This window comes from Ambystoma mexicanum, chromosome 8 (genome assembly GCF_040938575.1).
Source record: "Ambystoma mexicanum isolate Mex_15411 chromosome 8, UKY_AmexF1_1, whole genome shotgun sequence".
Lineage (NCBI taxonomy): Eukaryota > Metazoa > Chordata > Amphibia > Caudata > Ambystomatidae > Ambystoma > Ambystoma mexicanum.
Window position 1 is genome coordinate 368,127,067 of NC_090929.1, and position 20,350 is coordinate 368,147,416.

The following is a 20,350-nucleotide window of genomic DNA, read 5'->3' on the forward strand; positions in this document are numbered from 1 at the left end:
ATAGCTGTACTAAGGGAACCCAGTGCAGACCACAGAAATCCCTCATTCCATATACCTCCCTCTTTCCTACCCCACCACTCCACCTAATTTGTTGAACAAGAAATATATGACCACTTTCAATATGGATTATGGTCTAGACACTCCACTGACTGCGCTCTGATCCACACCTTCCACTTTCACACCACTGCCCACCAATCTCACCAACCATCCTCCCTCTACTTCATCACTCCACAGATGCTGACACTATGGAGAGATGACCCTTCACCGTGTGCTGTACTTGGGTGACCTCCTAGCTCTAACTGCTCCTTTGCTTTGCCATCTCAGGGAACTCAAACACCTTCTCCCACACACCTCATCCAGTGGGAACGCCTTCAGAATTGGTCCTGAGGCCCCTCCTCTAAATGCCTGTGTAAACTAATGTCTATCTTTGGCTTTCACTACCATCCCTTTGCTTGTGATACCCGGATAGTTTATCCTTTCCCTGCTTCACCTTAGTTATCTGAGAACACATCACTTGTCTCACAAACCTGCGAAGCCTGATACGAAGCTTCATGAAGTCATCTTTCTCCCAGCCTCCAATGATAACCACCCTCTTTCTTCTAAAATCTCCTTTCCCTGCCCTCACTTCCTCACCCATTGCTCACAACTCTCGTGTCTTTATCGAAAGTGAACTTAAAATCTTTCAGTTCATCACAGCACTGCCACCCAGTGGCGTAGCACACATTTTCGGGGCCCTCCTGCGAGCCATGCTGAGCCCCCCCACCACAGCTCAGCAACATGGGTTGAGACAGACACTAGTCAGCCCAGACTACCACGCTTGTGCAGTACACACGTGTATGGGGTTTCTGTTGGTACTCCTGTTCAGAAGGATATTGTCATAGCATTTTGGTGCTGGACTGCTACAGGGCAGGACAAAGACTGATATGCAAATGGTTATTTCCCATCTGTGAAAAGTACAGTGAGCTAAAGTGTGGCTGCAGACTCTCGAGTGGGTACCTTTCCGAAGAACAGGTTAATGGGGCATGTTCGTTCTCGCAGAGGGGTGCCTATGACCACATTTTGAGGGTTTAGATATTAGCCAGCCCTTTCCCAGGCAGAGACATTATATGCCTAGGTACTCACACCATTTGTCAGCTGTTGCTAGCCTATGTCCAGGTAGTACCATTATGCAGTGCCTGGCAAATGCTTATGCATATCCCATGCCTTTAGAAAAACCAAAACGGTAGGTTGGGTTTGCCAATACTTGTTTTTTTTTGCTATATATTTTAAGATGACAGGCCCTTAAATAGCCTGGCATTGTAAAACACACTTGGGATACTGAGATGTATAAGTGTTGGGAGCTCTCTCCCAAAACTAATGTTTGCAAGGAGGCTGGACGGCGTAACATTTACCCTGAGGCACAGCTCACAAGAAATATGGGTGTCCAGTGATAAAGTCACCTAGGAAATAGCCACCAGGCGGCGACATTTCCCATAAAATGCACTCTCAGTAAACACAAACACTCTCCACAAATATTCGACGATTGGAGTTTATGATATAAAATGATACCCCTCCTACAATATTTGGGTAAAGTATTTAAGGGGTCAGGAAAAAAAGTCTCCTATCTGGAAACTTTTTCCAGGCGAAAAAAAAGTAATCTATGCCTTTCGTTAAGTGCCACAAGACAGGGCTTTCTCTGTGCTTTTAAAAAAAAAAAAAAAAATCTTACACTACTCTTTGAGCGCCTGCCCCTAAACGTGTATATTATTTATGTTAAGTGCCCTAGTCATTGTCCCCCGGGGCGGTGTTCTTTTACATGACCCATTTCACTACCTGACTTATTTCACCTACACAACCATTGTAACCTGCAAAGGCACCAGTCCTACTACGGCCACCCCCCGCATTCTGCAATATGTCCCCTGTACAACATATAGTTCCTGTAAGAAATGACATCCTTGGTTTTAATACATACAATTACAAAAAGAAAGTCTAGTTAAACACCATACACAGGGAGGGTTGGGGGCGGGGGTGGTTGCACAGGTCCTGTTGCAGAGGGTCACAATATGTTATTTAACCGGAATTAGAAGGGCCTTTTTCACTGTCGATCACTGGCAGATCCTCCTATTTTAATGGGAAACATGAACGTGCTGCCCCATCCCCCGCCTTCGAGGGAGCCAGCATTCTAGTGTTTCCTCTTATTCAAGTGGAACCTCAAAGATCAGCCCTGCAGCCAAAAACGTTTTCCAATCCTGCACACCTGGCGAGAAGGGTCTTGGGGGAGCATTCTTGATTCTCTGCCATGTGTTTGTGTTCAGGAAAATCCAGGGCGCCCAGGGCCAGCTCGATGCCAACATTGGAAAGCAGATCATGCTTGGCAAATGCTCGTACGAGCACGGCGTGTCGCAACAGGTCCAGTGCCATCGCCGCCACTTACTTGAGCGCGGCGCCCCTCCTTGCCCCGAACAGCAGGTGCCCGTGGAGCCAGCGATGTTTCCTCTCTGTCTCGCTGCGGACCACGCACTGGGAGGTTAAAGTAGGGCACTTGCTCTTGTGCAATAGCTCCGAGGAGAAGTGCACGCGGAGGATGGAAGAGGTGGCAGCGTGCCCTGAGGGCACTGCTGTCGCCAGGCCTGCATTGCTGCCGCCGTGATGACAGCTGTGGAAGGGTCGCAAGGCGTTCTGCAGACCAGGGTCATGTGTGGGCATGGGAGGAGGCAACACAGTGGGGGAAACCGCAAACATGCATAGGGTCACTGGGGTTTTTTCATTTAATGTCGCACTATTAAAAAATAAAGGTCTTCAACATGGATACTTAGGGCCTAATTCATGGGGACTTTTAGTGCGGCGCAAAGCGACCTTGCACTGCCAACAAACACCCTGATTCACAGAGTGGTGCAAAATGTATTTGAATTTTTTTTAATTCTTATAATCTTTGTTTTGGAACATGGAACATGTCAACAAACCAACACTTCGCATCATGAAATAAAACAGAGTATGAAACGAGAAAACCAACTTCCCACCATCCACCCCTCCCACCCCCCGGCAGACCAGCAGCGGAGTCCAAACAGGGAAATACACTTTGTGAAAACTTGCGTCCTTCTCCGTTGTACACTCTGCTCCGTGGATGCCCACACCAAGAGCTCTACACGGCCCCACCACCCTTATTCACCCCTTCATCTGTCCACAGCACCTCGGGCACAGTCATTTGTACTTCTGTAAGAATGGCAACCATTCACCCTTCACCCTCCCTTGTGTGCCCCCTTTCTTTCAGGGATGCAGTGATGTTCTCCATCATATAAAGTTCCTTTGCTTTGTTCGCCCATTCCTGCGTGGGGAGCCTCTCCCACTCCCAACCAATGTCCAGGCACGCCCTAGCAGCGAGCAGCAAGAACTGAGGCAAATGCAGAAGTGGCCTCCAGTCGTCCCCCTCCCTGGTTAACCCAAAGAGCCTTGCAGGGTCCAGTTGTCATCTGTGCAAGAGCTTGATGCCGTGTAGCTTATAATGGCACAAGAGCGTGGTCTTGTGTGCAGCTATGCACATCGCATCCCACGGGTCTTCCCCTATACCTTCCTGCACATCCTTCTCCAATGTAAGCCGAAGGGACTCTGTGTTACCCCCACTTGCAGCCCCTAAAGCTTTATATCAGGCCAAGGCCCACCCCCTCCATCCGTTCTGCGATCAAACACTGCTTCCAGTGGGGACAGTTACCTTTGTATCCTTTTTCACGCCCATCTCACGCCCATCAGAACCCCCTGCAACCGTAGGTAGAGGAAGACCGAATAAATGTTGAGCCCCAGAGCTGCCCCCAACTCATGTGGCGAGAGTGACTTTCCCTTGTACCACAGCTGACCCACTCTCTCCAGCCCCGCCTCATACCAACCTTGAAATCTTTTCGGTTCTAGGATTTCATCCCTCACTTGTGGGGCCCACAGGTTACTGAGTGGGGAGGCCATGTTGTGACTCCCTTCATTGGACCCCTGGACTGCCATACATCCCACGGTACCGATAACATACTGTGATACCAGGCCTTGCAAGGGATATAACCTCCTTGGGCCCACAGCCACTCTCCAACCATAACTGGATGCAGGAGATGGTTCTCCAGAGCTACCCACTGCTTTTGAGGATCCATCCTGAGATGGGATACAATCGCCCTCGGCTGTGCCGCCCTATAGTACCTTTCCTCAGATCCGGCAGCCCGTTAACCGCCAACTCTTTTGGCAGGACCAGAGTGTGGTAGGCTATTTTTCGGCTCTTTCCCTGACCAAGGTAGCACAGCAATTTATGACTGAGGTCGTCAAACTCCGGGGGTTCTTGAGGTGTAGCAAGATGTTGTCTGTGTACATTCCCAGTTTGTACATCCGACTCCCCACCTGTATGCCCTCCAGCAGATGGTCCCCCCTGAGAACTTTGCCAACGGCACCACGGAAAGGGCAAATGACATTGGGGGTAGGGGACAGCCCCATCTAGTCCCCACAAGATAAATGCAACGAGTCTGAAATCTTCCCAATTAGAGAAAACCTGTGCGGTCAGGTCTTGATAAAGAGCTGACATGCCTTTCAAGATCCCCTCCAGGGATGTCATTTAGGGGTCGTCAGGTTGGGTGACATTGGGTGTATATTTTTTTTCTATATAAAGCGTCTGAGCGTATGTGCTATATGATAACACATCATTTGGTCATGGACGTCTGCTTGCATTCACAGCAATTTGGTAATATGGGCCTATATACACTGATCTTAATGATACATATGGCGATCCATTCTTGTATGAAATGTACATCACATTATAGTGATATTGTAACCATATTTTTCGTGGTGTACAGTGCTATGAGATGCCACTTCCTGTTTTGTGAACGGGTGAAAGGTTGTGTTCCATCGCTTCCCATGCTATCACTTCAGGGTGGGGTCAAATGACATCATTTCCTGTAATCTCATCAGGGGTCAAGGGTTGTGTGATGTCACTTCCGCTACCCCTGGCATTTTGGTGAAATGACGTCCCTGATCCCCTCTCCAAAACCAAACTTCTAAAGTGTTGCATTCAGGAAGTCCTAGGCTACCCTATTTAATTCCTATTTGGCCTCCAGCGCCAGCTGAGATGGCTTGCCACCCTTATCCTTGGCCCACCCCATGAGGTTGAGGGTCCTACGAAGCGTGTCTGCTCCGTGCCCCACGATTAAACCCACCTGGTAGGTGTGTATCAATGTCTGCAAGACCTCCTTCTTCTGCATAGACAGCACCCTTGTAACAATCTTGACATCTACATTCCGAAGTGCGTAGGAGCTCCGAGTACAATCTTGCCAGTAAAGGTCAGAGCTGGGCTGCACATTTTTTATAAAACCCTATAACAAAACCATCCTCCCTGGAGCCTCCGCCCATGCTATCCTCTAACAGCACTTCTTCCTGCATGACCGGCATATAAAGCCCAGCTGACGATTCCACTGTCAGGGCTGTCAGGGCGACCCCATATAAATAGGTGGCCACCTCTGTCCCTTGCCTCGCCCTCAGATGTATAAAGAGCCTCATAGAAAGATGTGAAGCCCCACAATAATTCCCTAGGGTCTGCCGAGAGCCCCCCTCCTGGGCATTCAACCTCCAGCACCCACCTGTCAGCCCTCCGCACCCGCAGCCTTACCGCCAGCATAGAGCCTGCCTTATCCCTGGACTCATAGAACTTTTGCCTCAAGTACCCCAGCTTATGTGCGATCTTCCCTAGCCCCAGCTCCTGTTTCTTAGCCTACAATTATTCAGCAATCCCTCCCCGACGCACTGTATCTCCTAACAGCAATCCCTCCAAGCGTGCTATCTCGCCCCGCAGCATGTCGTCCGAGCCTCCTAAATTCTACCTACAAACAAAGTGGTCCCTCATGTCAGGACAGCTGACAACTCTGCCGGCCACTTGGCCACAGACCACCAGCTCTGCCAAAACACCACCAGCCACCTCAGGAACTGCCCCCACCTCCACAGGGGCAATGGTATGGGCTACCCAGGAATAGGCCGGGGCTGCTACGGAGCCCGACATTCGGGTTGCCATATGCCTGCAACCTCTGACGGTTTCCGCAAAGTGTATTTTTGCAGTGCAACGTGATTTAGAAGACGATGGGCCTCATTACGAGGCTGGCGGTAGCCATGCCTGTATTACAGGCACGGCTGCCGCTGGTATTCATTTTTTTCCAGCACCCAGAAAAAGGCAATTACCGGGTCATTACGCCCTTGCCGGACACGATAATTGCCCTTTTCTGGGCACCAGAAAAAAATAATTCCCATTCCCATTGAGCACCATAGGGCTCAATGGGGAAGATGGTAGCACCGGTACCGTTAATGACGGTACCGGTGCTACTGTCATGTTCTGCTCACGGGTGCCGGTACATATCAGACCTGGTGGCTGCAAGTGCACCCGCAAACAGAACTCGTAGATTGCCGATACGGTAACAATGGTACTGGCAAACTTACCGGTACCGTTGTTACTGTACCGGCAACCTCGTAATGAGGCTCATCATGGGTCTGATTTGCAACACGTTTATGCTTGTGATTGCACCATTGTAAAAGGCTTTTGTAAATCAGGCCCCATGACTGCTAACACTTACATGTCTGTGATCTCGCTCTGTTAATTTGTATTTGGAAAAGGGAGGAAATTCAGCATGGAATACTGGCGTAAATTCAGCATGGAATACTGGCGTAAATTCAGCATGGAATACTGGCGGTAAAATCCTGAAAATCCCCGAAAATAAACATTAAGATTGCGTGCCTGGTGGGTGGCAGTAACATCAGAGCAATCAGGGGGCTGCATTACAATGATGTATGTACACATGTTCTATGTACAGCGTTTAGGCTTAAGCGCTATATAAATAGCACATCATTATCATTAACAAGAATCCCTGTGGATTCAACCCAGTTTTTTGCAGGTTCAGGAGCCAAGCAGAATCCACAGGGATCCCAAGGTCCCTTGAAAATGTGATGTATGGGGGGAAAGAGGCGCATTTACAGCATGCAGCTACTTGGAGGGGCGGAAGTGGGCTTTATGCCCTGTCCCATAGCTCCCTGCTGCAAATGCGTGAAACTGACAGATACCGCAATTTACTGCCAGTCAGTCGGTCTATGGCAGTAAATTAGGAACCAGCCATTTATTATTATTTTGACAGTAACTCCCTGGAGGGTGACTTACTTAGTGTTGTACTTATTGTGTACTCTGAATATTGTTGTTTCTATCAGTGGCCCAAGTCTTTAACACAAATATTGAAACCTAAAATAGACAGAAGTAACTGTAAGCATTTACAAGCAAGCTCCTTTATCAGAAACAATTACTTAAGCACAACAGCAAGCATATCCAGGCCCCAACTGGGTGTTTGACAAGAAAGACAATAGTTAATGACAAGTGAATCGGATATGACCAGCTAAGAGGGGACCTGGCCTGGTAACACCAGAAAGACAATGCTCTGTAGTGGCAATCTGTCCACAATCAGAGCCACTGGACATGGGGGCTGTGGTGTATACATCCAGGGGTGGACTGGGAGCTAAAAGAGGCCCTGGAAATAATTTTCAAGTGGCCCCATATAAAACATTTACAGAATGCCCAACCCTTTTCCTAAGGGCCACATTTGGAAATACCACACAAAAGAGGCCCAAGGTGCAGAGGCCTACCAGGAAATCTCCAGAGTTCCCTACAGGCCAGTTCGTCCCTGAATGTGTCGTGGTGAAACAAATACTGGGCCAAGCGTACTGCCAGGACGAGTAAAGCCTCTGAGGGTTGCAGTGGTGGGTACGAGGGACGGCAAGGGCTAAAGTGAAGGGTGCTAGAGCTGTACGCCAGTACGCCAGGGGAGGGAAGAGTTCTGGCAATCTGAATCTTCAGGATGGTTTCAAGTGGCTGTGAACCCTCCGAGCTGGTGCAATGGGTTGAACATTCGGTTCTTAGTATAGTTCTTCTCACTGAACCCCTAGTACTCACACCTCCTCCTGTCTTCCACCTCACTGCCTAATGTATACCTAGCCTCAACGCTGTACCGACAATCGAAGGCTTAGAGCCGCCACATTGTAAATAGTCAATGTGTAAACTTGCAAATTGTATATTCCATTTGTATATATCGTAAACTCTGCAAAGAAGCATCTGTCTTTGAATGCTTGTACTGCATGCTGCCTCTGGTGACACCTGTGAATGTCTTTACCCTGTATTTTCAGTGCCCAGATACCTATGGGTTAGGCGTGTTCGATAAATGCTAAATAAATAAATAAATACACAGTGTTGCCTTCCTCACACTCTGAGTGGTGGAGCTAGCAGGCAAGGTATACAAACACGTGGGGGCACAGCACACATTCTCCAGGCACGTGCAATTCTGGTGCTTGTGCGCACACAGTACTGGAATCGCCGAATAGGTGGTCAGGAGGGCAGGACCGAACTCAGGCACTCGGTCAGGAAAACCTCTGTAGCCCCGCCACAATGGCCCACAGAAAGGGCAGAGCAGATCAAATGGAACAGCCCGCATTGTGTATGTATGTGCTGGTTTGTATATAGCACAAAGTTAACGGTCAAGACATGGCGAACAATGGGGTGAACTAATAGGGTACAATAATATGGATAGACAGAGGATAGGATTTAAGGGTACTCTTCATTAGATGGCGAGAGTGGATGAAGGGTCGCATTCAGGGGATACATGTTACCCTGTACTCCATATAAGAAATGGAATGATAAGAGAAGTCACAACATAGTTGGGTTGTACTGCTGGACTGGTATCCTCGTCAGTGTTGTGTGCCATGTGGGGTCACTGGCTCCTTGATTTAAGGACGAGACATTAAAGTTCTCCACTGGTCCCAATGATCTCTTCTCGGGCCCAGGCATAGGCTGGAGTCTCACGTTAGCAGGGTTTTCTTGGCCAGCGTTTCTTGGTGTAATGCCAGATAGAGGATTAGGGCCAAGAAGGAGCCGTCATATCCTGAGGCGGCGCGCGTCACTGCTGCGGTGAATGGAGAGCTTGACTTAATTACTCGCCCATTAAGACGCACAGGAATGATCTGAACGTTAAGTCCGCCTTGGCTCCAGTAGTAAATATACAGGTACAGTCACTGCCTCCCCATGTCATGCACGCAGAAAGGGCCAGAACTGAAGTAAAGCTTCGTTTGAAAATAGAGTGTGCATTCACAGGAAGAACTCTTGACAGTTCCTCGTCCAAATATTGATGCACCGACCTTGCCCTGAGCTCCACGTAGATACTGAGGAGGCGCGTTTGCCCTGAGGGATAAACCCCACCACGTTGCTATGCGACCAGCCAGCAACATTGATGCTGGCTGAACTCATGCCCTATCCGACACAATTGGTTAACTGCTCCACTCCTGGTGCTGCTAAAGGCAACCCCTAAAAAAGCGAGATGCCTGAACCTGCAGCCCTGTACCCCTTCACAATCACCATAGCAACTCCAGCACCTCGCACGATCTTGCTTCTCCCCAGAAACCCTTACTCCTTTTCTCTTACCATTTCCCTCGATTCTTGGCTTTTCTTTCTTCAGATTGCTCTCGGCATCACACAGAATACAACCACCTCTATCTGTGGGCCTTCCTGGCCCATGTGCACCCTTGAGTATCCTGGGCTGCTCGCTATCAAGCACTGCAGTCTCCACCAAAGGCAAAACCCTGCACTTGCGAGTCATGCGCAATGCGAGAAATGAAGTGCCTCTCTGTGACTCAAGTCCCTGACCTTACAACTTGGAAACCTGAGATCTAAACTTGCCTTTGGCGCTTGACCAAAAAAAGAAAATAGGATGTGGGGAACAAGCACTGGTTCTGTCTGGGCCTCCAATTAGCACATTGTAAAATGTGCTGCCCCAACAGTAGAGTAACTTTTCTGAAAATGTTTGGGGGTGCGCGGGGGGGGGGAGGACATGACAGCTGAAGAAAAGGAGCCGCAGCCAAATGAATGGGGACAAAATGGTGTGCCATGAAAGTTAGGGGGGGGGGGGACAAACATCCCTGCCCCCCCCTAAAATTACTGCCATGTGCCCCAATCAGAAGCCCCAATATCTCACCCTGGATTATAATGAAGTGCAAGGCGGCCTTGTTTCATTTGGCAAAAAAAAGAACACGAAGGTTTGGTTAGTGGGACGGAGGCGGCCGCTGCATGACGGTAGGAGATTTAGCTCTCATTTGATTAGCTAATGGAAAGAAAAGGTTAGGTTTAAGGAGGGTTCCTCTTTGGAGTATTAATACTGGGCTGTACCACTACAGTTGGTGATGGGGGCGGAGTGAGGAGTTGTCCCAGGTTGTTTATGCAATCAGTGTTGGAAATTGGAACAATTTACAATGGAAACACCCCACGCCTCCATCGTGTGGGTTTTTGAGGGTTAATTGGGTGGGGCTCAGGGGCAGAGTCCCGCCCAGCCAAGCAATGTCCTATCTCTGCAAGGATCCAACTCCTGCTGATTTGCACAAAAGCAGAGAACATTTTGGGAATATGAGGATAACCACAAAATGATATATTGGAAATATGTACCCGATAGTGACTCTGCATGAAACCCTTCTGAGCCATTACTGCAAACTGGGCAGTCTACGCTTTTAATGTGCAACAATACTCACCCTTATAGAAAATCCCTGTACATGGACAAACATATGAACCCAATTGGCAAGTCTTCTCTTGGCATGGGAGGTTTGGGCTACTTCTACACAGAGGTTGTATATGTCAGTCTTGCTTATGCCAGTCACCGGAAACATGCTTGTGGATGACAGGGAGAAAGCTCAGGTGCAGATGGAAACTGCTGGGCAAGCTGTGCTAGTGGGGGTTAGGCCTCCACGGAACAGTGCCCGTGCAGTGCAGACGTTGCAGGAGCACAACTCTGGCTCATTCCTTACTCTGTGTATACATTCTGCTGACCCGTTCCTTCTTCCTTATTCTTCAGTGTCCCGTTGTATATGTCTGTAACCATTGTGTTCTTGTTCGCCCCGATGTCTGCGGGCTTGGCGCGTTATAAATAAATAAATTAAATCAATACATAAAAATGCAATCTCAACCTGACTCCACACACACACACACAATATTGTTCAGTGTGCAGAACCCCATGTTTGAACAGTAGCACTGCAATAAATTAATAGGGTCCCCCTTGCATCTATCCAAAACTGGACCATGCCTACCGCACCTTCACAAGTGACACGGTCACCATCCCATCACCTCCACCATCAAGACACTGGATGTCTACCTCGACTCCACCCTCAATATGTCTCAACAGGTCAACGCCATTCGAAGACCACTCCAGCAAGCTCCTAAACACCTGCAGTCCTTTCCTTTCCTTGCACAACCACCTCACCATAGCCAGAGCAATCACTGGCTCTCGGCTTGACTACTGCAACCCTTTTTGCTGGCACCGCTGAACGCAACCTCAACAAACTACAAGTCATTCAAAATAAGCCCACCCCCACCGGCTCGGACCTTTCCAAGCATGACCACATCACAGACGCTACACCAAAAGCACACTGGCTTCCCGTGCGCGAGCGGATCAAATGCATAATTCTCTCAATCACTCATAGATGCTTTTTGAACTCTGCTCCTGGCTACCTATCCACAGACTAAACATGACCATATCGTACAGGCCAGTGCGTGCGATCTACAGTCACCGCCTGGTCACACCGAGCCTCAAGCGCACCAGAGCAGTAGGCTCTAGTTTCCCAGTCACAGCCACTTGCCTCTGGAACTCACTACCACTCATCCTGCGCTCTGAACCCTCATACTGCCTGTTCAGAAGACAATTAGAAACCTGGCTGTTCAATTGATGAAATCCCCCCCACAAATCCTCTGATCCCTCCCTCACCTACTGACTTTGTTCTTAACCAGTGCCTTGATGCCTACGGGCTTAGTGTGTTTCTATAAATGTAAAAAGAAATCATTAAAAATATATATAGTCTGTAATGTGCTACAGTCCTCTATTTCAAATGACTAACCGCAAACAAGTGTGGCCATCTTCTCAAATGTGTGAGTGGAGTGTACTACACGGGAGCCTCAGTCCTGTAAACAGAAAAACATGGGCTGTTTGTGTCTGGGGGGGGGGAATGGGCCAAGACTGGCGAAGCTTGTCTTGCTGGGGTGCCGTTCTGTGCAAACCTCACAGGGTGAAGCTTGCCCAGCAGTCTCCCAAATCTGCTGTCAAGCCGGGGTTCCTTCTGTTATCCATTAAGAGTACTTCTAGAGACTCCCGTAAGAAAAACTAGGGGGTTCATGTACCCCCTCTGACAGACAGCCAGAGCATCACATCCATTGACAGACTGTGCAACTGTTTATGTGACTCTTGTAATTTACAGACATGCCTCTGTTAGGGTATTATCATATGGCACATGAAAAGAGTTTGCATTATTTGATAAAGGGTTTCATGCTCAGTCATTTCAAGCCCAGAACATGTCTGGGGATGCTCGTGGTCTCGTGCAGAAGGGATGTGACCTAGCAGTTCTGTGTGGACTGCCCCTTTTGGGGTGGGGCCAAGCCTAATTTGCATATGGTCTTTCCCCTTCTGTAATGGCTTGGCAGGCTGAAAAAACCGATGGTCTGGAGGGTTGCCCAGAGCTGTGCAAGGTTATGATTAATTCAAAATCTGCCAGCCTTCATCTTTTGGTTTTGCTCGAGTTACTATCACGGACATATTTCCAATTTAAGAAGCCATGGCCAGTCTTAAGTTCACAAAATGCTCTTTGCTTTAGTGCAAATAGCCAGGATTTGGCTGCACGAGAGGAGATTGGATGCTAATTGGTCTGACTTGCGGTCTGTCCTCTCAGCCCCTTCTACATCACTCTGAGCTCTCCCATCCCCACGCACAACGAGAGCTGGAAAAGACAATGTCAGGGCCTTTCAACCGCCTCAGTAGAAATGGTCTCTGGGCACTGCTGGGCCCCCGAGTAGGTACCCCATGTTGGTCGCCTCTTGAAACTGAAGTTTATTCTGGGCACTAAACGTGCCCAGCTTGCACATTATAGGCTGTCTTTGCTGGCGACGTCAGGCCGTCACATGCTCTTGCCGTATCCATAAACATTGTTGTCACCTTGTTGCCTTTTTACTCCCATTTCCCAGACATTAGCACCCTGCTATGAAACAGTGAATAACAGTTTCTCAGCTGGCCTTTAGTGTTTCAGCTCCCTGCTGGGTGCCGGTCTCAAGATAATGTGCAGCTATTAATCACCTTGCTGTAATTGTTTAACTTAATTATAATGTAAGAGCCCTACAGGTGTCTCGGACTGTTGTTCACAGCTGTGTGGTAAGGGGGTGGGGCAAACATTATATATGCTTCCCCAGTGGCATGATTTAGACGGAGTAAAGTCACTGGGCGAGGAACAACCCATCACCACTCTTAAAATGTACCTTCTCTAAAATGAACAGGTCAGACAGCACAATTGGCAGTCAGTATTACAAAAAAAAGAAAGAAAATGGGAATCATAGACAACACGTATAAAATGACAGGGGAATCATCATTTTAATAGCATCAATCCTGCCCGACCAGGTTAGGAACAAAGGAGACAATTTAGTAACAATACTTTCAATAGTTGATATTGCAGGATCTGCATTCAGTTTAATCAAGTGTGTAATATTGGCAGCTCCAATAATTCCAAGGTATTTGATGCTTGTGGTGCATAACGACATCCCAAAAGCTTCCATGTTGTCTGAAATCAAGGAGCTATCAAGAGGGATGATTTCAGATTTGTCAAGATTCAATGTATACCCTGAGATTTCTGAACAAGCATAAATAGATGTGCCTTTTAATTGTTAACTCAACTCACATTTTTATCTTGGATTATCGTTTAGCAAGTCGTAAAATGGTTAACTGTTTATTATATTCTGTATTTATCCATTACAAAGCTTAATAAAAATTGCTTAACAACATAAAAGAAAGAAAAGATTCCTAAGAGCAGCTGCCATAATCAACTACTATTATTGTGACCCTCTGCAGCACGCTATATGGGAGTCACAGTGAATGAGGATTCGCAGATGCAGAATTCAGATAAGAAACATAGAAAGGGCACAGAGTGTACCAACTCGCATCAAGAGACCAACATGTGCCAGCGTGCTCACACGCCTCAGAGTGGCGACCTGTCCACTGCAGTAAAACAGAAAGGTGATGGCTGGAAGGTTTTGAATTAATCATAACCACGGGCAAAGCTCTGGGCAACCCTCCAGACCATCGTTTTTCAGCCTGCCAAGCCATTACAGAAGGGAAAAAACCATATGCAAATCAGGCTTGGTCCTACCCCAAAAGGGGCAGTCCAGCCCGAACTGCTAGGTCACATCCCTTCTGCACGAGACCACAAGCATCCCCAGACATGTTTCAGCCTTGTTGGGCGTCATCAGTGAGGAGTAGCTTGGGTCTCTAGGCCCGGCAGACTCGGGACCCACGTCTGGGCATACCCGTCCCACTCGGGGTGACTTTAGTAAAACAGAAAGGTGATGGCTGGAAGGTTTTGAATTAATCATAACCACGGGCAAAGCTCTGGGCAACCCTCCAGACCATCGTTTTTCAGCCTGCCAAGCCATTACAGAAGGGAAAAAAATCATATGCAAATCAGGCTTGGTCCTACCCCAAAAGGGGCAGTCCAGCCCGAACTGCTAGGTCACATCCCTTCTGCATGAGACCACAAGCATCCCCAGACATGTTTCAGCCTTGTTGGGCGTCATCAGTGAGGAGTAGCTTGGGTCTCTAGGCCCGGCAGACTCGGGACCCACGTCTGGGCATACCCGTCCCACTCGGGGTGACTTTAGTAAAACAGAAAGGTGATGGCTGGAAGGTTTTGAATTAATCATAACCACGGGCAAAGCTCTGGGCAACCCTCCAGACCATCGTTTTTCAGCCTGCCAAGCCATTACAGAAGGGAAAAAACCATATGCAAATCAGGCTTTCGTTTGTGGCTTTCGTTTGTGGCACGTTTGTGGCCGAGCTGTCCACGAGGAGCAGCCTGCAATAGTTAAGCTTGGAGAGGATTAGGGCTCGTGCTTAAGTCGGGCAATTGTTTGGTGACAAGACTTCCCGGCCGAGGGATACGAGCCTAGAGGTGTTCGCTCAAAAGACAGAATTCCACATAGCCAAATAGCATCCTCAGTCCAACATCTTATGATCCTCAGCAGCCCACGAAGGGTGTCGAGTAAGGCTGAATGCCACATTTAATCCCAACAACTTGAAACATATCCACGGCGGGCTCTTGTACAGAAAACGTCGAGACCCTCGACCCCCCGACCCCCCCCCCCCCCCCCCCACGCTCCACCCCCAAGGGCTCTGCCATTAGATATAACTAATCACTAATGCACACTGACAGACTGACAGGAAGGTTTCATTCAACGCTCTCCCGCGAGCCGGTGGACTGTTACCATTGCTCGCAAAGGTCCGTGGACCGACCCTTCACATACGCTCGGCAGCAGGAGAGCGCCTAGGAGATTCGGACCCAATGAACATTCACAGGTACACAGTAACACTGTAACACTGGGGGGGGGGGGGTTGCTCCGTCCTCGACCCCCTCTTCAGAGAGAATGCAGGATCACCCGGGCTGTCGCACGGACGCTGCTTATTTCATAACACTGCGGACTGTGTTATAAAGAGCATCGATGCACTTTGTAACGAGCTTGGCTTTGATGGGAGAATGAGGGCAGAGGGATGTGTACTTCTCCTCGACGGCACATGCGGAAGTTAGGCCCTCTAGTGTCAGGAACGCAGCAGGACAGTCCGAGATGCAGACATTACCCCAGGTGTCCGGGGCTCAGCAGATCAATCTGGGCTGCGCTCTACTCTCGGGGGCTCAGGGAAGCAGTCTAAACTGCAGGTATGCCCCCCTACAGTTAGGGGCTCCGTGTGGCAGTCTGGCCAGCGGGTATTCCCCTAGTCTCAGGGGCTCAGTGAAGCAGCCTAGGCTGCAGGCATTCCCCTAGTCTCAGGGGCTCAGTGAAGCAGCCTAGGCTGCAGGTATCCCCCCCTAGTCTCGGGGGCTCAGTGTGGCAGTCTGGGCAGCGGGTATTCCCCTAGTCTCAGGGGCTCAGTGAAGCAGCCTAGGCTGCAGGTATCCCCCCCTAGTCTCGGGGGCTCAGTGTGGCAGTCTGGGCAGCGGATATTCCCATATCTCAGGGGCTCAGTGAAGAAGCCTAGGCTGCAGGTATCCCCCCTAGTCTCTGGGGCTCACTGTGGCAGTCTGGGCAGCGGATATTCCCATATCTCAGGGGCTCAGTGAAGAAGCCTAGGCTGCAGGTATTCCCCTAGTCTCTGGGGCTAAGCAAGTCAGTCTGCGCAGCAGGTATCCCCTAGTTTCAGGGGCTCAGTGAAGCAGCCTAGGCTGCAGGTATTCCCCTAGTCTCTGGGGCTCAGTGAAGCAGCCTAGGCTGCAGGTATTCCCCCCTAGTCTCGGGGGCTCTGTGTGGCAGTCTGGCCAGCGGGTATTCCCCTGGTCTCAGGGGCTCAGTGAAGCAGCCTAGGCTGCAGGCATTCCCCTAGTCTCAGGGGCTCAGTGAAGCAGCCTAAGCCGCAGGCATTCCCCTAGTCTCAGGGGCTCAGTGAAGCAGCCTAGGCTGCAGGTATTCCCCCCTAGTCTCGGGGGCTCAGTGTGGCAGTCTGGGCAGCAGATATTCCCCTAGTCTCAGGGGCTCAGTGAAGCAGCCTAGGCTGCAGGTATTCCCCTAGTCTCTGGGGCTCAGCAAGGCAGTCTGCGCAGCAGGTATCCCCTAGTTTCAGGGGCTCAGTGAAGCAGTCTGGGCTGCAGGTATCCCCCTAGTCACCGCAGCTCAGTGTGACAGTCTGGTCTGCAGGTAATCTCCCCAGTCTCAGGGGCCCAGCTAGACACTAGGCGCAGCATGTATTCCCCTAGTGTTAGGGACTCAGTGTGGCAGTCTGTGCAGCAGGTATTCCACCTAATCTCAGGGACTCCTTGGGGCAGTATGTGCTGCAGTTATGCAGCCTCATGTCAGGAGCTCAGCATGGCAATCTAAAATGAAGCTATCCCCTCTTGCATACGGGGATCGCTGCCGCAGTTTTGCGGCAGAAGCGTCGTCTAGGCTCAGGGGCTAAGTGGGGCAGGTATGCCCTCCAGCGTCAGGGGCTCGCCTGGGCAGTCTCTGCAGGGCTGCCACTGCATGTGCCACACGTATGACGACTAATATCAAGGGCGCCCCTGTGCTTTAGGTGCGCATACTTTTGTGAGCGAGTGCAGCAATGCTCTCGGTGCCTCAGGTATGCACTCGAGTGGCAGTGCGCCCGGCAGAGGGTCGGCGGTGTTACTGAGCATATGCGTGAGGTGGCATGGCCGGGCTGTTTATATGGCGCGTATACCCTATAAGCAGGGTTCTGCAACCTGCGGCTCTCCATGAGTTTTGGACTACGTGGCGTGTCCCATGACCCTCCCTCACCGTTGAATATGATGGCGATGGAAATTGTTGATCAAAGCATCTGGCGAGCTAGAGGTTGCCCCTGCCCTTGTGTGAGGAGCACAGCTGGGCTCTCTAGCCTGCAGGTATTGCCGAGCACACACACAAACCCACACACACTATTTCCAGAACAGTCAGAACAGCAGTGCTGACAGATGGGTGCATCGTTTATATGTCACTTCACAACCTCTTGAACACTCGATCCCTACCCTCAAGGAGGCATTCCCCCTGGACAGCACACACTGCCCAATGTACACACTCAAGGAGGATCTGGCATTCCCCTAGGACAGCACACACTGCTCAATGCAAGGAGGATCTGGCATTCCCCCAGTACAACACACGCTGCCCAATGCAAGGAGGATCTGGCATTCCGCCAGGACAACACACGCTGCTCAATGCAAGGAGGATCTGGCATTCGCCCAGGACAGCACACACTGCCCAATGCAAGGAGGATCTGGCATTCCCCCAGGACAGCACACGCTGCCCAATGCATGCACTCAAGGAGGATCTGGCATTCCCCGAGGACAGCACGCACTGCCCAATGCAAGGAGGATCTGGCATTCCCCCAGGACAACACACGCTGCCAATGCACGCACTGGCATTCCCCCAGGACAGCACACACTGCCCAATTCACACACTCAAGGAGGATCTGGCATTCCCCCAGGACAGCACACACTGCCTAATGCAAGGAGGATCTGGCATTCCCCAGGACAACATACGCTGCCCAATGCAAGAAGGATCTGGCATTCCCCCATGACAGCACGTGCTGCCCAATGCACACCCTGAAGGAGGATCTGGCATTCCCCCAGGACACCACACACTGCCCAATGTATACAACGGCCGGTGATTACTGAAGCGCTTTATGCAGGGTGTTCCACTTCAAATCGGCTCCCATTCCTGCACAGGTAAGTGGACAGAGCAACGCGGCAAGGGATTGCTGGGACATCCCATCCATCCCAACTCGCTGACATCAAACCTCACCTTCTCAGCGACTTGTTCTTCCCCCACAGCACGGTACATTGCAAAGCACGCAGGTCTCACTCACAGCCAGGACAAGAGGGCAAGGCACGTTTAAAATGAACGGCCCCTTTATTGCCACAGGAGAGACGCATGCAAGCACAGGAGCACACGGACACAGGAGCTTCGCTCTATTAACCCTATCTGCAAAAACAGACTAAGCTCGGTCGCCTACCAGCGGGAGCACTGAAAACACCCTCGCCTGTTGCTGGCCCTCAGAACGGAAGGTCGGAGTTGCGGAAATGTTGAATGTCGTAGATTGTGAAAGCAGGAGATCCGAGCTCCCGTCCCCTCTTCTCCATTTGAGAAGGGCCGTGTGATCCTGGGCGAATAACTACGCTCTCACCCTTTATGCCACTTGTTTGGTAAATCTGTGAGTCTTTAGAGATAGTCACCACCATGCGAGGACTGGCCTTTAGGCCAATGTCACCAAAAACACAAAAGGCTACGGTGGGCCAGTTGTTATGGTCAGGGTGGGACACTTGTTTGGCTAATGTGGGCTAGTTTGATGAGTTCCTTCACTATGCGGCTACTACTTTTGACCAGTGTTGATGAATAAATATTCTTTAAATTGCACAATTTGCATCACACGTTATCAAAAACTCCCCCTTAGGCACTATTCAAACATTCTGTCACAAAAGGAATGAATTGCCGTTTGCAACTGTGGGCCACTTTTTCATTGGTGCCTGAGACAATGGTATGCCCCAGTCCCACCACACTGCCAGTAAACGCTTAAACAGGGAATAGCAGAAGAAGGGGTGCCATTTCCGACAGCGGAACAGCGCCCCCTGCACCTCACGCACCTGAGCGTTTGCCGCACCAACCCTGTGTGCGCCCCTGCAGCCTCACAAGATCACTTGCCACCTGTCTCAATGGGTACCTTTGGTGCGCCTGGCAAGGCTTTTGCGCGTATCCGTTTTTGCATACATGGTAGTGGAGTCTCACAGCTGGCCAGAGTCATGTGTCCCAGTGCACACTACTTGAATATCACACTACAGCAGTGCCACTGCTTCGGTGCACATTAACGACCTCTTCCAAAGTTCAGCCTCCACACTGCCTCCCGGCCACACGCGTGGAGTCTCCGAGTGGTCACCCTTCTCCAAGCACATTAATATGGTCTCACAAATAAATGCGCTCTACTTAAAAGTATAGCTAAACAAAAGCGCCTCGATATATACGGGTGAGTTCCGGGTCCTCCGCGCACCATTTCTCCAGCATTCCCAAAGTATACACACACTAACACGACCACGAGAGTTACTACAATCTAAACAAAACACAGTGCACGTGTGTGGCAGGAGAACTATGACACACGTACACCGCGGCCACTCACCGGCAGAAGGCGCAGGAGCAGCAGCATGCAGGGCGCCAGGAGCAGGGTCCGCACAGCCATGGCAACGGGAGTGCTCCTGGGCTGTCGGCTGCTCCCCTGAGAACTCGGAAGCAGTTGCCGGGACCAGACCCCAGAGAAAGGACAGCACGGGGGGCTTCCGAGAGCTGCGGGGAGAGCTGCAAGGAGAGCGGCAGGGAGTTCCGCTGGAGGTTCGGGGAGCGTCTGTCCGGCTCACGCCGCAGTCGGGAGGTCGGTAGCCTCGGCTGGGGGTCTGTTAGCCTCGACTCTGTCAGGAGTATTATGAAAGCGCTTCAACCAGCAGTTGCCTTTATATGAGTCCTCGAGCCCCCGCCTACGGGCACCGGGAGCGTGCCAGCCCCTTATACCGCCCTCGCTCTGACATCAGCAGAGGACTGTCGGTGTCAGAGGAGAGGTTCCCCACAGCACACACAAAACACGTACAACTTTGCCGACCTATCACGTATGAGGGTGCCGTGCCCCTGAGACTGGCTCCCACGCGAACTTCGCTTTGAACTGTATAGACATGTAGCACGGGGTGGGAGGGTCCAGGCGGGATCCAAGTCAATTGTGGCTAACAGGAGGGTTCGCCACACCAAACGGTGGCCACTAAAAGCTACAACATGCACATCTACATAGCAAAGGCAGACGCCACA

At 50.4% G+C, this 20,350-nt stretch overlaps 1 protein-coding gene across 1 annotated transcript in view; it reads right to left on the reverse strand.

The window, feature by feature from the left end:
- LOC138471945 (CCN family member 1-like) overlaps positions 1 to 20,008 on the reverse strand; it is a 54,805-nt gene extending 34,797 nt beyond the window's left edge. Inside the window, exon 1 of the mRNA XM_069609825.1 lies at positions 19,677 to 20,008. Within this exon, the coding sequence (XP_069465926.1) occupies positions 19,677 to 19,736 (60 nt within the window). The 5' untranslated portion in view covers positions 19,737 to 20,008. The remainder of the gene's footprint in view (positions 1 to 19,676) is intronic.
- Between the last annotated feature and the right edge of the window lie 342 nt (positions 20,009 to 20,350).